Raw genomic sequence first — 13,683 nt, forward strand, 5'->3', positions numbered from 1 at the left:
CTGTCTGGTTCCCTGTAACCTCACTTCTAGCAATGAGGGAACCGCCAGAAGGCCCTCGGCGCTGGATCTCAGTGTCCGGGCAGAACGATGGGGGTGGAGACGCTCCTTCAGGTATACAGGACTGGGGCTGTTTAGTTGTGTCCGACTCTTCGTGACCCCATGGACCAGAGCACACCAGGCACTCCTGTCTTCTGCCTCCCGCAGTTTGGTCAAACTCAGTATTGGCTCACACCAATGTGGAACTCTTAAGAAACTGCTGCCATAAAATGCCCAGTTCACAGGTAATAACTGGCAGTGCTGGAAACAAGACTAAAACTCCCTAAATAGAACACAAGGCGAAAAAAGCAGGCAATGCTCCCCCAAAACTTGCAACCTCTCCAATCATCCAAAACCCCCTGAAATACTCTCCAAAAGATGAATACATCTTTAAAATATAACAAATTGGGACAGAAGTACTTGAGGGTGCTGTACTTTGGGGGTCCCAGGTTCACACTGACTCAATGGGGTCTGAGATGGATGTTTCTCCCAGCTGTAGGGATAGAGTTAGTAAGGGGGGTTAACCCCAGGCTCTCCCTGCTTCTGATGGGTGTTGTCTGCCTTTGCTGCAGAGCATTATGGGGTCTCAGGAAAAGCCACAGAGGCCTGTTCTTGTCCTGTTTTTTTGGTTAGCCTAACTGATGCCATTTTGCTTCTGAAAAAAACCAACCACTGCCTGCTTTAGAATTTAGGAGGGTGAGCCATGAAACACGTGAAGACCAGAGAATGTTGCTAGGCGATTTTCAGGAAAACCACCCTATGTCTGGACACTGTCCCTTTCAAGGCAGAGTGTCTTGTTTCAATCAGCCTAACGAACCCGAACCTCGTAAGGGGGGAAATGAGGGGGGGGAGAGAGAGAAAAGGCTTATAAAGAAAGTAGAATTTTTTCCTCGGCGCAGCGTTTTCCATTCCTTTGTTTGGAACATGTTTGTGTTGGGATACTGCTGGGAAGACGGGGGCATCAGGCAGGCCCCCAGCTGGTTCCAGCCACTGGTTGGCAGCCGGTCTCCCTTGGAACAGCATCAATCAGCGACACGAGCCTCAGATACGTTTAGAGACCCGTGCACGCTCTGTCAGCAGAGTGTGTAAATCACCTCACAGCAGAAGAGGCAGACAGAGAAATGTGTAAGCATAATGTACAGCATTTTATTCAGCATAGTTCAGGAACAGAGGAAAACATGTCTGCTTCCCTTCGTCTCCAGCAAAACAGCAGTAACACAAAAGCTATATACAACCGGAAGTTCCCAGCAGACTGTGCTGGCAGTAAACAGGCATGTGACTCACAACAGTCATGCCTGTACCCTTTTAAGGTGGAACGGAACTACCGTATTTTTTGCACCATAACACTCACTTTTTTCCTCCTAGAAAGTAAGGGGAAATGTCTGTGCGTGTTATGGAGGAAATGCCTACGGGTGGCATGCCTACGGATTTTCCTCCTCTAAAAACTACGTGCGTGTTATGGTCGGGTGCGTGTTATAGAGCGAAAAATACGGTATATCATAACAGTTTGCCCTCTCTTTTGCTCAGCTGAATAAAAAAAGGTTTGTTGGATCTCCCCTGTTTTTGGCTCTTATTGATTTTATGCAGCAAAGACGGCTCAGGTCCGAATAGCGGACCCAAACAGTACCTTGGCTTTTCATCCAGACTTGGGACATTTCCTTGTGATATCAGTCTGAAACATTTGTCGCCCTCCCCTGGAATTGTGACACAGACACAGCTATGCCCACGGTCATTGGTGGTCAGGGTCTGCCCATGCGATGCCCACCCAATCAGAAGGCCACACAGAGCCAGCCGGGCAAGGAACTTAAGATGCCCTCCTCACACAGGAAAGGGTGGTGAATGGGAGTTGGAGAGCCAAATAGGAGGAGAGAAGGAGACCAGTCTAGGAGGAAGGAAAGGGCTGTTCCTCAGGCCCAACCCAGTAGATATATATATAGATATATAGTCAGCAGCAGTTTCCACAGAGTCATGAGGTCGTGTGCCATGGAACAGAGGAAGCTGCCTTATGCTAGGTCAGACAATTGGCCCATCAAGCTCAATACTGGCTACACTGGCTGGCAGCCAATGGCTCACCAAGATTTCAGGCAAAGGAATTATTCCTAGGCTTGCCTGGGCATCTTAGATAAGAGACAGTTCCTAGCATCAGCCCTCTAAGAACGTACTTAAAGATGCACCAAAAATACTGATTTTGTCCAATAGAAATTATTTATCATTCTGATGAAATGGACTGTGATCGATGAAAGCTTATACCATAATAAATCTGCAAGTCTTTAAGGAGACACAAGACTTGGTTGCTTTTGCTGAAAAGCCTAATGTAGCTGATCCCCTGGAAATTATTGTTTTATTTCTCTTCTCCCTCCCTCCCCTGGCTAAGCATACACTGGATATTGATCAGGCATGGTGGGAAGATAGATCAACAATACCAATGAACTATTTATTAATTGGATTTGGTTATCAGAAAAGGTATCTGCAGCATGACCCATAAATTTTAATTATTTTTTAGTTTAATCATTTTAATTATTTTTATTTGGGGTGCTTAACAAGAGTTCATTTTTCTGTATACTTTTCACAGTTTGAAGGCAATAGAATTATTTTTCACATTTTCATTCTGTAACTGAAGGCAATAGAATTATTTTTCACATTTTCATTGTCCAAACTGAACTCAGTAGGGCTTGCTCCTGAGTAAAAAGAAGCACAGCTGTGCACTGGCCAGACCCAGCGGCTGAATTTTAGGATTTTGCTAACACTGGATATTTGAGACACATCGGTTTGCATGTGAGGAGTCACCCACATCCACATTTATTTTAATTCTTAAATGAAATTATTTTAATTTGTGACAAGGGGAAGTCTACAGTTTGGGAAACTGCAAAAAACCAAAATAAAACGGGAGGAGGGCATCTTGATGGAAACTGAGGCAGAAATGAAGAAGCAGGAGTTTTGAGGAAAACGAGGAAGAATGGAGGAAGGAAAAAAGTCCCATGAGGGAAACTGAGGCAGAAAAATGAGAAAGAGGAGCTAGCCGACCTGACTGGGAGAATCTGCGATCAGAAAGAAGAGGAATATCAAGAAGATTGGAAGAAATTTAAAGACTATTTAGCTAAATATTGTAACGTGAGATAAGCAGAAGTCACTTGAAAGTATCAAATAGGCCTAGGATTAGAGTAAGAATGAACTGTAAAATACTATGGATTTAGATAATTATGAAAAGAGAAGAAGATAGTAAATTGAAGGAGTTAATTTGAGTAGAAAGAGGATATTGGAGAGCTGTCACAGGGTGATTCAATGAAACTCAGTAAGGGGATTTGGGGAAGTCAGTTAACAATGAAAATTAAATTGTCTTAAAGTAATAGGTGTTTTTATATGTTTGTTTTTTTAGTATTGTATTTTTTTCCCTTTGTGTGTTATATTTGTTACAAATTTGGAAAATCAATAAAAAAATGGGGGGGGGGAGAAAAATGAGAAAGATGAAAGGAAAATCTTGAGGGAAATTGAGGAAGAATTTTTTCAAAAAAAATATGAATGAAACTGAAGTGGAAGCAAACTTAAGAGAAGCTTAAAGCAGACGGGGGGGGGAGGCATAGGAAAACTGAGGCAGAAAAGAACACATGGGGGAACTGAGGCAGAAAGAAAAAAGTTGAAAGCGCGTCGAGGTAAACTGAGGCAGAAACAAATGGAAGAGGAGGTGATGGGGAACTGAGCTGACTAATAATATTTAATACAGGCAGGCGCTTTAAGGGGAAAAGGTGGAGGCTGCGCTTGAGGGCGCGCAGGCTCTTCGGTTGCGCGCACGTCGCCGCAACAAAGCCACAAAGAAGGCTCCCACGGGGAGCATGCTCAGTTTCCCCAGTGCCGGCAACGGAGGAGGAGCGAGCAGCCCAAGACGCCGCCGCCGCCAGCCTGAGGATGGAGATGCCGGTGGGAGACGCAGACGCCGCCCCCGCGCGCCAGGAGAGGAAGGCGGCGGAGGAGGAGCAGGAGGAGCGCAAGGGGGCGGCGGGGGGTCCGCTGCCGCCGCGGCCGGAGGGTCAGCCGGTGGGCGTGGAGGGGGCGGCGGCGGCGTTTCCAAGAAGAGCCCCTGGCACTGCGCCCTCGGCTCGGGCAGGTGCCGTGGCGCGGCTGGGCTCTGCCGGGCGCCGGGGCGCAGCGCCCAAGGAGCCGCCGCCCAGGAAGAAGAAGGGTCCCGCGGCTCCGGGGCCTCGGCCGCACCCGCGCAGGAACCCGCGACCCGTAACGGTGGACAGCTCCAAGGCGCGCACCTCGCTCCAGCCGCTCCAGCGCAGCCTCAAGCTGCTGCGTTGGAAAGAGGTAAGCGGGGAAGGGCGCGGGGAGAGGACGCAGCACCCCCATGCCTTGGCCCGGGTGGAAGCCCCCCTTCCCCAACGCAAGAGCAGCTCCGCAGCTGGAGGAGACCGCGGGCAGAACGGGACTCCAACTCCCATCATGCCCCGCCGTTGGCCTGGCTGGCGGGGGCTGATGGGAGTTGGAGTCCTGGCGCAGCTGGAGGGACGCAGGTTGGCCCATCCCTGAGCCGCCACACCTAGTAGAAGTCCCCGCCCTAATTTGGGGGTGGACAGGCCGCACGGCATGGGGAATGGGACGCTGCTGTGCAACTCATTGCCCACAGGTACTAAGTTTGGCTCTTAGATGACTTTGGACGTATAATAATAATAATAATAATATTTTATTTATATCCTGCCCTCCCCAGCCGAAGCTGGGCTCAGAGCTGCTAACGACACTAAACTAATACTTGGTTGGCCACTGTGAGAACAGGACGCTGGACTCAGAGGCGGAGCTAGCTGCTCAGAGGCGGAGGCAGTGCGCGAGCTGGGCGCCTGGGGGCGGGGCTAGCCATCCCAGGGGGGTGGAGCGATGATGTCACTCCCTCTCAGGGGTGTTGCCCCCAGGTGGGCTGCACCCAACTTCCTCCACCATTGGCTGGGCTGCATGGGCCTGATCCTGAAGCTGGGCTCTTCTTAGTTTATTAAATTTCTATACCGCTCTTCATCCAAAGATCACAGGGCAGTTTGCAGTATAAAAACACAAAAACACCTACTATGATAGCAGTACCCCCACCCCGCAATTTAAGAGAGCGGAGAGTAAATTAAGCTTATACCCACAGTTGCCCCCTCCCCCGTTGTGTGTTCAGCTAACACTGACTTGGTTCATTCCATGCTATGATTTATTAAACTATGGTTTATATGATCTTCTGAACACTGCGCAGCGACTTTTAACTATGGTTTGTTTGTTGCCAGCCAACCAAGCAGGATCTGAAACCAGAGCTTGTTGTTAAAGTACAAACCTTGGTTTGTATTGACCATGGCTTGGCAAACTCACAGTGTACGCCAGCCTTCACCAACAGCTGGAGGGCACTGGCTGGGCAAAGACTGATGCCCATGCAGCTGTGATTATGCATCAGTTCCCTGATTCTGAAGACAGGATCTCTGTTTTCTTTTGTGCAGTGGCAACACAGTCTAACTTTTCTGATGTGGTTTCTCTTCTTCCTGGTAAACAAATGAACTTTGCAAGGCTCCAGGCTCTTCCTGGAACATATCTCTCTCTGCATTTAAGGGGCCTGGCTAAATGTTTAGAACATCAGCCCCTTGCCACATGGCCAAGGATGATGGATGCAAGCAAAAGGTCTATCTATCTCAAAACTCTGTTTTGACCCCAGCTCCCATCAGTCCCCACCAGCATAGGAAAGTTGGGGAAGTCTAAACTGGACACGTACCAGGACCTCCTGGTGTGTGTTGCGTTTTGCAGCTCTGGGTCAATTTCTCCTTGCTTTCCTCATAATGTCTAGATGAGTACAATGCTTATTGTGACATCACTGCACCGTCCAATGCCTTTGACCTCACTGCTGGCAACCAATGAGGCACGAATGGACCCCAGCCAAATGGTGCCTTTCTGGTTTTCATTGTGCAGGCATTGACCAGGAGTAGAGCAGAGTCCAACCCTTGCGCTGGCACCTAAGAACAAAACTGGGCTGCCCCCCCTTCTTCCTGCAAACAGAGCGGAAACAATAAAAAATTGACGCACCTCAATTTGGCTGGTACTGAAGCCATTCATCATGCCGCTAATTAGTTTTATTTATTTTTTAAGAACCTATGAAGAGCCTGCTGGATCAGGCCACAGGGACCCTATCTAGTCCAGCCTCCTGTTCTCACAGTGGCCAGCCACATGCCCACTGTGGGAAACCTGCGAGGAGACTCAGGCCACACACTGAGCTTCATGACTGAGTGGAGACTAATTTTTTTTTAACCATAATTTTTATTGAGTTTTCCATATTACATTTCATTTTCATTTCGTAAATCCATAACTTAAAATATTGCTCAGAAAGAGCATCAACCTCTTTCTGACTTCCACATACCTTTAACAAATCCGTCGCATTTCTATAATCACTTCTTTACCTGGTATCAATTCCCCCCCCCCCCCATTCCTTTGGTTTCTCACTCACCCCCATAATTCTTACTAAATTTTCCAAAGTTGTAAAATATTGCAACAAACATTGCACAACCAAAGGTCAAACCAGAACAAACACACACACAAAATACATCAAAGAAAAACAACAAACAAACAAACAAACCATAAAAACGAACTTAATTGTTTAAAAAACCCAACCTTATGAACATGTTAATTGACTTCCTCTAGTCCCTTCTGAGTTTCCTTGTTTCTGAATATAACAGCTTTCCAATATCATTATTAAACAGCAATATTCCAATTATAATCAAATTTATTCACTTTTCTTACTGTTCTGAATCCCATTTATTAAATTAAATCCTAATTTAGTCCTAGGCCTATTTAGTACTTTCAAGTACTTTCTAATTTTTTATATTACAATGTTTATTCAAATAGTCCTTCCTTAAATTTCCTCCAATCTTCTTGATATTCCTCTTGTTTCTGGTTGCGGATTCTTCCAGTCAGGTCGGCTAGCTCCAAAAAGTCCATCATCTTCATCTGCCAATCTTCCACTCTTGGTAGTTCTTGTGTTTTCCAATTTCTTTCTTGTAAAATTTGAGCAGCCGCTGTGGCATACAAAAATAATTTAACATCTTTCTTGGGCAATTCCAAACCTATTATTCCAAGAAGAAAGGCCTCTGGTTTCTTAATAAATGTATATTTCAACATTTTTTTCAATTCATTATAAAGCTTCTCCCAGAAGTCTTTCACCCTGGGACAGGTCCACCACATATGAAAAAAGGTACCCTGTTTTTCTTTACATTTCCAGCAAAGATTATCATTATTGTGATAAATCTTTGCTAATTTTTCAGGGGTTGAGTACCACCTATACATCATTTTCATAATATTTACCTTTAATATCGTACATGCAGTAAACTTAACCCCTTTCTTCCATAACCTCTCCCAATCCTCCAACATTATATTATGTCCCACATCTCATGCCCAGTCAATCATTACCGATTTAACTTGTTCATCCTTTGTATGCCACTCCAACAGCAAGTTATACATTTTAGACATATTCTTGACTTTGGTATCTAACAACTCCGTTTCCAATTTGGTTTTTTCTGTTGCAAAACCATTTCTCTTATCAATCTTATATAATTCATTAATTTGATAATATTGCAGCCAATTCACTTTATCTTTAATTTGTTCAAACGGTTTTAATTTAAAACCTTCCTGATCCTCTAACAATAAATCTGAGTATCTCAACCATTTATTTTCCATATTTAACCTTTTTGGGGCCTGTGCTTCTATTGGCGAAATCCATTTGGGTGTTTTTCTTACTAAGAGATCTTTATATCTGCTCCATACATTATATACCTGGTATCAATTTTTAACATTCACCCTCTTATATGTAAATTTGCTCCTTAATTTCATATTACCAAACATTTCATGTTAAAGCTACAAACGTTTTCAAATTTTTACAATTTTCTTTCAAATAAAGTATAAATTTCCTCCAGTCCTTCTGAAACAGTTCATCGCGCCGATTCTGGATCTTCCCCGTCAGCTTTGCCAACTGACTGAGTGGAGACTTTAATTGCTCTCCAGGATTCTGTACCCTGGGCCATGCAGGCAACGTGTTTTGGGGAGGGTCTCCTTTCCGTAGAAGAGTACAGCAAAGGGGTATTTTGTTTTGTTTTGTTTTGTTTTATTTATTTTCTCATTCTTTATGATCACACTTTCATCCAGGGATGCCAAATAACTTACCCAAAAAAACCCATTTAGCCGAAAATTAACAATAACATGCATCAAAATCCTCCTCCTATTAGTTATACATAACAGTATATACTTTTGTCCCTACTCATTTATCCTAATTTCCCCCCTTCCTCCCCCCTTTTAACCCCTCCCCCCAAAACTTGTTTTCTCTTCAGATCTTTATCCATGTGCACAGATTATTCATTCTAATTTGGATGCTTGGGTTGGCTTCCCCCTGCGCTATCCAATTCCTATAACTTGTCCATTTATTCACAATCTTTTGACATTTGTTTTCCCATGTACAGTGGTGCCTTGCAAGACGAAATTAATTCGTTCCGCGAGTTTTTTCGTCTAGCAAATTTTTCGTCTTGCGAAGCACAAAATCCCATAGGAATGCATTGAAATCCAATTAATGCGTTCCTTGTCAGCATCACCCTAGAGCCAGTGCGCCAACTGGACTCGTGTACCTCAACCCTGACTGGGCTAGGCGAGCTGGGTAGCACCGCCAGAGACCTCCTTTCTCACAGGAACAGGTCACAGTGCTGTGGACTCACAGCTTAGAGCTGAGAGCACCGGATTCACTGTCTCAATAATACAGTCGTTGCTCAGCAGAGTTTTGCAGAGTCTTGCAGAGTATAAACCACTCGGAGAGCAGCTCTGTAGAATATCTTCCTTTTATTCTGTAACTACAACTATGATACAAAACTATATACAGAGCTGAATATTCTAAGCATAAATCAGTGCTACACTGAGAGTCTGCAGCTGCTCTTAGCAGCAATCTAATCTCTAGGATCTCTAACACTCTCACTCTCTCCGATACACTGACTGACTGACTCTCTCTCACACACAGAGATATTGCTGGGCAGAATAAGTAGATAGGCAGGACACGCCTCCTTCTCTCTGTGGAGTCAGCAGAGACCATCAGGAGATGGTCAGGAGATTCTTGGGTATGGGAGGGGTGAAATCTCAAAAAAAGTCCAAACAAAGCCAAATTTGGTACAACAAGAGTTTATTAAGTGCTCTTTAAAGTCACACATACTGTAAAGAGCATTTCAAAAACTGAAGGAACAATAAATTAAGTTTCTAAACATGACAGAAAAACATTAAAAAATCAACAAAGTGTACAGTACATTTTCTAAGACTCTGGGGGACAACTCGAAGAAGGTTCCTCTTCCACTCTTTGCTTCTTGCTGAAGAACCTGTCCATGGTCTGCTGCTTCATTCGCCTTTTCAGCACCTCCCTGAAAGGCGACATGACCCTCGTATCAAAAGTGTTCACAAGGTCATGTGCCACGTGCTTGTCAGGGTGGTGCCGCTGTGCAAAAGCCTGCACATCCTTCCACTTCAGGCAAATGTCCCTCAGTTCTTTAGAGGACAGCCGTTCCTCAGTTGCTTCCTCCTCTTCCAGCGAGGCCTGCTCCTGTGCAGCCTCTGCCTGCAGTTCGACCAGCTCCTGGGTGGTCAGCTCGTGGTCGTGCTCCTCCACCAGCTCGCTGATGTCCTCCTCTGTGACCTCCAGGCCCATGGTCCTCCCCAAGGCAACAATGTCCTGCACCACTGTTGACTCTGGTGCATCAGAGTCACTTGGTGCCACACAGTCCGGCCACAGGCTGCGCCAAGCGCAATTCAAATTTCTCTGGCTGATCCCTTTCCAGGCCGTGGTGATCATCTTCAAGCAGGTGACGATGTCGAAGTGGTCCTTCCAGAATTCCCGCAGGGTGATGGTGGTGCAATCAGTCACCTCGAAGCATCGCCTGAAAAGCTCCTTGGTGTAGAGTTTTTTGAAATTGGCGATGACCTGCTGATCCATCGGAGCAGTGGCGTGGTGTTAGGCGGCAGGAACATGATGTTGATGAAGCTGAACTCCTCCAACAAGTCCTCCTCAAGGCCTTTAGGATGAGCAGGAGCATTGTCCATCAGAAGTCTTCAGCGGCAGGTCGTTGTCCAGCAGGTACTGTTTGACAGCAGGGCCAAAAGCAAGATTGACCCAGTCCACAAACAGCACACGTGTGACCCAAGCCTTACTGTTGGATCGCCACATGACACTCAGCTGCTCCTTGTCGACCTTGTGTTTCTTGAAGGCCCATGGGTTCTCCGAGTGGTACACCAGCAGGGGCTTGATCTTCAGGTCGCCGCTTGCGTTGGCACAGAAGAGCAGGGTCAGACGCTCCTTCATGGGCTTGTGGCCAGGCAACTTGGCCTCCTCCTGAGTGATGAAAGTCCTTTTGGGCATCCTCTTCCAAAACAGCCCGGTCTCGTCGCAGTTGAAGACCTGCTGTGGAACGTAGCCCTCCGTCTTCACAGCCTCCAGGAACTCCAATGCAAAGTCTTCAGCCACAGGAACATCAGAACTGGCAGCCTCTCCATGCCTGACCACGCTGTGGATTCCAGATCTTGTACTGAACCGGTCAAACCAGCCTCTGCTTGCCTTGAAGACTTCTAGCTCGCCTGAGGTTCCTGGCTGTTCCCGGACGAGGTCTGCGTGCAAGGCCTTGGCCTTCTCACAAATCACGGCCTCAGTCACTGTGTCCTCTGCACGCTGCTTCTCTTCTAACCAGATGAGCAGCAACTTCTCGACCTCCTCCAGAACAGCTGGGCGGTTCTTCACGATCCTGGTGACTCCCTTGGCTGCATCAGTCGCAAGGATCTTCTCCCTCATCTTCAGGATGGTGCCGATGGTCGATGGGTTCCTGCCGTACTCCCTGGCGAGGTCTGTCACACGCATTCCACCGTCGTGCTTCCGGATAATCTCCTTCTTCATTTCCAGCGTCACCTTCTCTTTCTTCCTCTCGCCGGCCTCCGCAGCAGCAGCAGCAGTCTTCTTGGGTCCCATGGCAGCACAGCTCCTAGCTTCGTAAACTCAGAAAAAGAAAAAGAAATCAGTGCTTCACACCCAAAAAATTCAAAAGCACCCAGCCACCCACCACACAGGAATTCAAACCCAGAACCAAGTCCTTGAATTCCAAACACCCAACCCAAAATCCAAAACCCCCCCAAAAAGTTTTAAAAGTTTAACTTACGAAATGGCTGCAAATCACCAAAGTCTTCAAAATCCTCAAATGGCTGCAAAAGAAGTTTTGGAAAAGCTTTAAAAATCACCAAAGTCTTCAAAAACCTCAACTGTTCCCTCAGCCACCCACCCACCACACAGAAATTGCAAACCCCTCCCCAGCTGTTGCAAACCCCTCCCCAACTGCTCCCCCAGCCACTCACCACACAGAAATTCAAACTCAGATTTTTTTTTTTTAAAAAAAACAACATGGCCCAATGGTCACAGAAAATCATAAAAATTCAGAAAAACCCACACAAGCTCCCAGATTCTTGCAAACCTCTCCCCAACTGTTCCCCCAGCCACCCACCACACAGAAATTCAAACTCAGAATTTTTTTAAAAAAAAAACAACATGGCCCAATGGTCACAGAAAATCATAAAAATTCAGAAAAACCCACACAAGCTCCCAGATTCTTGCAAATCCCTCCCCAACTGTTCCCCCAGCCACCCACCACACAGAAATTCAAACTCAGAATTTTTTTTTTGAAAAAAACAACATGGCCCAATGGTCACAGAAAATCATAAAAATTCAGAAAAAGCTACACAAGCTCCCAGATTCTTGCAAATCCCTCCCCAACTGTTCCCCCAGCCACCCACCACACAGAAATTCAAACTTAGAATTTTTTTTTTGAAAAAAAACAACATGGCCCAATGGACACAGAAAATCATAAAAATTCAGAAAAAGCTACACAAGCTCCCAGATTCTTGCAAACCCCTCCCCAACTGTTCCCCCAGCCACCCACCACACAGAAATTCAAACCCAGATTTTTTTTTAAAAAAAACAGCAGTGCCCCAATGGTCACAAAAAATCATAAAAATGCAGAAAAAAACCACACAAGCTCCCAGATTCTTGCAAACCTCTCCCCAACACCAAGTCCTTGAATTCCAAACACCCCAACCCAAAATCCAAAAACCCCCCCAAAAGTTTTAAAAGTTTAACTTACCAAACGGCTGCAAAAGAAGTTTTGGAAAAGCTTCAAAAATCAGCAAAGTCCTCAAAAACCTCAAAAAAGGCTACCACACCGTGTGCTATGAGTTGCTCCTCGAAGTCAAGTCGCAACTGCACCTCTTCAAGCAATGCACCCTAGGTATTAACGGTTTTACGAAAAAGGAAACAAACTTGCAAGACGTTTTCGTCTTGCGAAGCAAGCCCATAGGGAAATTCGTCTTGCGAAGCAGCTCAAAAAAATGGAAAACCCTTCCGTCTAGCGAGTTTTCCGTCTTGCGAGGCATTTGTCTTGTGGGGCACCACTGTATCTTCCGTCATTACCTGTTCAAATATATCAGATTGTGTATATTCAAAAACATAGTAATTCCGTTTTTCCATTGTCCATTTATCTTTTTCTTTCCATCCTAATGCAATAACAAGTGTACCAGCTAATATCATAATTTTATGCCAAAGAGTATAGATAAAATAAAAATGGATAAATATAAAGAATTAAGTAGGAATTTCTTATTGAAATAGTATAGAACTGGCATATATAGTTAAAGGATTGAGTCCTAAGTGTTGGCATTGTGGTTAGGGGTATATGCACATATGTGGTGGGAGTGTATTTGTGTAAAGGAATATTGGCAAAAGATTATAAAGGTTATTTCTGATGTGTTTCAGGTTAAGATAGAAGTCAACAGATAAATGCTTATCTCAGGATTACTGGGGAATAGTAAAATAGAAAGGAAAGGAGTATTTGTCATCAGTGCCCTGGCATTGGGTGTTTCTGCCAGGCAGACCCTGGTCTTGTTGGCTCTCTGCCCTCATTCCAGGCCCCCCTGCCTGGGTTGTTCTTCCTCTCTGTCCCTGCCTTCCTCCTTTTATCTGTACCTGTGTTTTTAATTATGGTTCTCATTCTAGCTGTCTTGTGGCTGGACCTCTCCAGTCTCGCTGGGCCTCAGAAGCCTGGCTGCCTTTCCTGTGGTCAGTGGCTGTTGCGTCATCAGTAGCCGTGATTCTTGCATTGTAGGAACATGGACTATCTAGATGGCCCTTGCGAGTCCCTTCCAGCTTTGTAATTCCATGAATGTAATTCCTGCTCATGTCTTTGACAACACTCAAATCGCTGGCTGCCCCCTTGATTACCCATGATTGCATGAGAACGTATGGAAGATCACAAGCAAGATCGAATTATTTATTTCAGGGGTGGGGAATCTGCAGCTCTCCCAAGTAATATTTGGTTCCATCTCCCTGCAGCCAGCATGCCCAGTGGTCAGGCATGAGGCCCGTTGTGGCGCACAAGCCTCTGTTGGGCCACAGACTTATTTATTCTAGTTAGCTTGGCCCCGTTGTTTTAGGAAAGTGGTTTTGTTTCTTGAGCACTTTGGACCTGCCACCTGCGGCATTTCTGCACCAGAGGGAAATATCTTGCACCCTCTTTTCACACCTTGCCCAAGATGGCGCCACGGTCGTGAGAAGAGCAGAGTTTCTCCCAGGGGCCGCGCTGGGGGCCTCCA

At 45.8% G+C, this 13,683-nt stretch overlaps 1 protein-coding gene, 1 long non-coding RNA gene and 1 pseudogene across 3 annotated transcripts in view; 2 read left to right on the top strand and 1 right to left on the bottom strand.

Moving 5' to 3' along the window:
* The window catches only part of LOC308579117, a 522,075-nt gene that overhangs the window by 107,859 nt on the left and 400,533 nt on the right, over window positions 1–13,683 (top strand). The window lies entirely within an intron of this gene.
* Window positions 3,848–13,683, top strand: part of TTLL11 (tubulin tyrosine ligase like 11) — a 72,814-nt gene continuing 62,978 nt past the window's right edge. Inside the window, exon 1 of the mRNA XM_081179735.1 lies at window positions 3,848–4,341. Within this exon, the coding sequence (XP_081035861.1) occupies window positions 3,940–4,341 (402 nt within the window). The 5' untranslated portion in view covers window positions 3,848–3,939. The remainder of the gene's footprint in view (window positions 4,342–13,683) is intronic.
* On the bottom strand, window positions 9,180–12,396 carry LOC308579053 (tigger transposable element-derived protein 1 pseudogene; annotated as a pseudogene). Its single transcript, XR_014013424.1, has 2 exons — window positions 12,183–12,396; window positions 9,180–11,250 (listed from the first exon to the last, which is right to left on the bottom strand). The product of XR_014013424.1 is annotated as a tigger transposable element-derived protein 1 pseudogene (transcript).

This window comes from Podarcis bocagei, assembly GCF_964188305.1.
Source record: "Podarcis bocagei genome assembly, chromosome: Z".
Taxonomy (NCBI): Eukaryota; Metazoa; Chordata; class Lepidosauria; order Squamata; family Lacertidae; genus Podarcis; species Podarcis bocagei.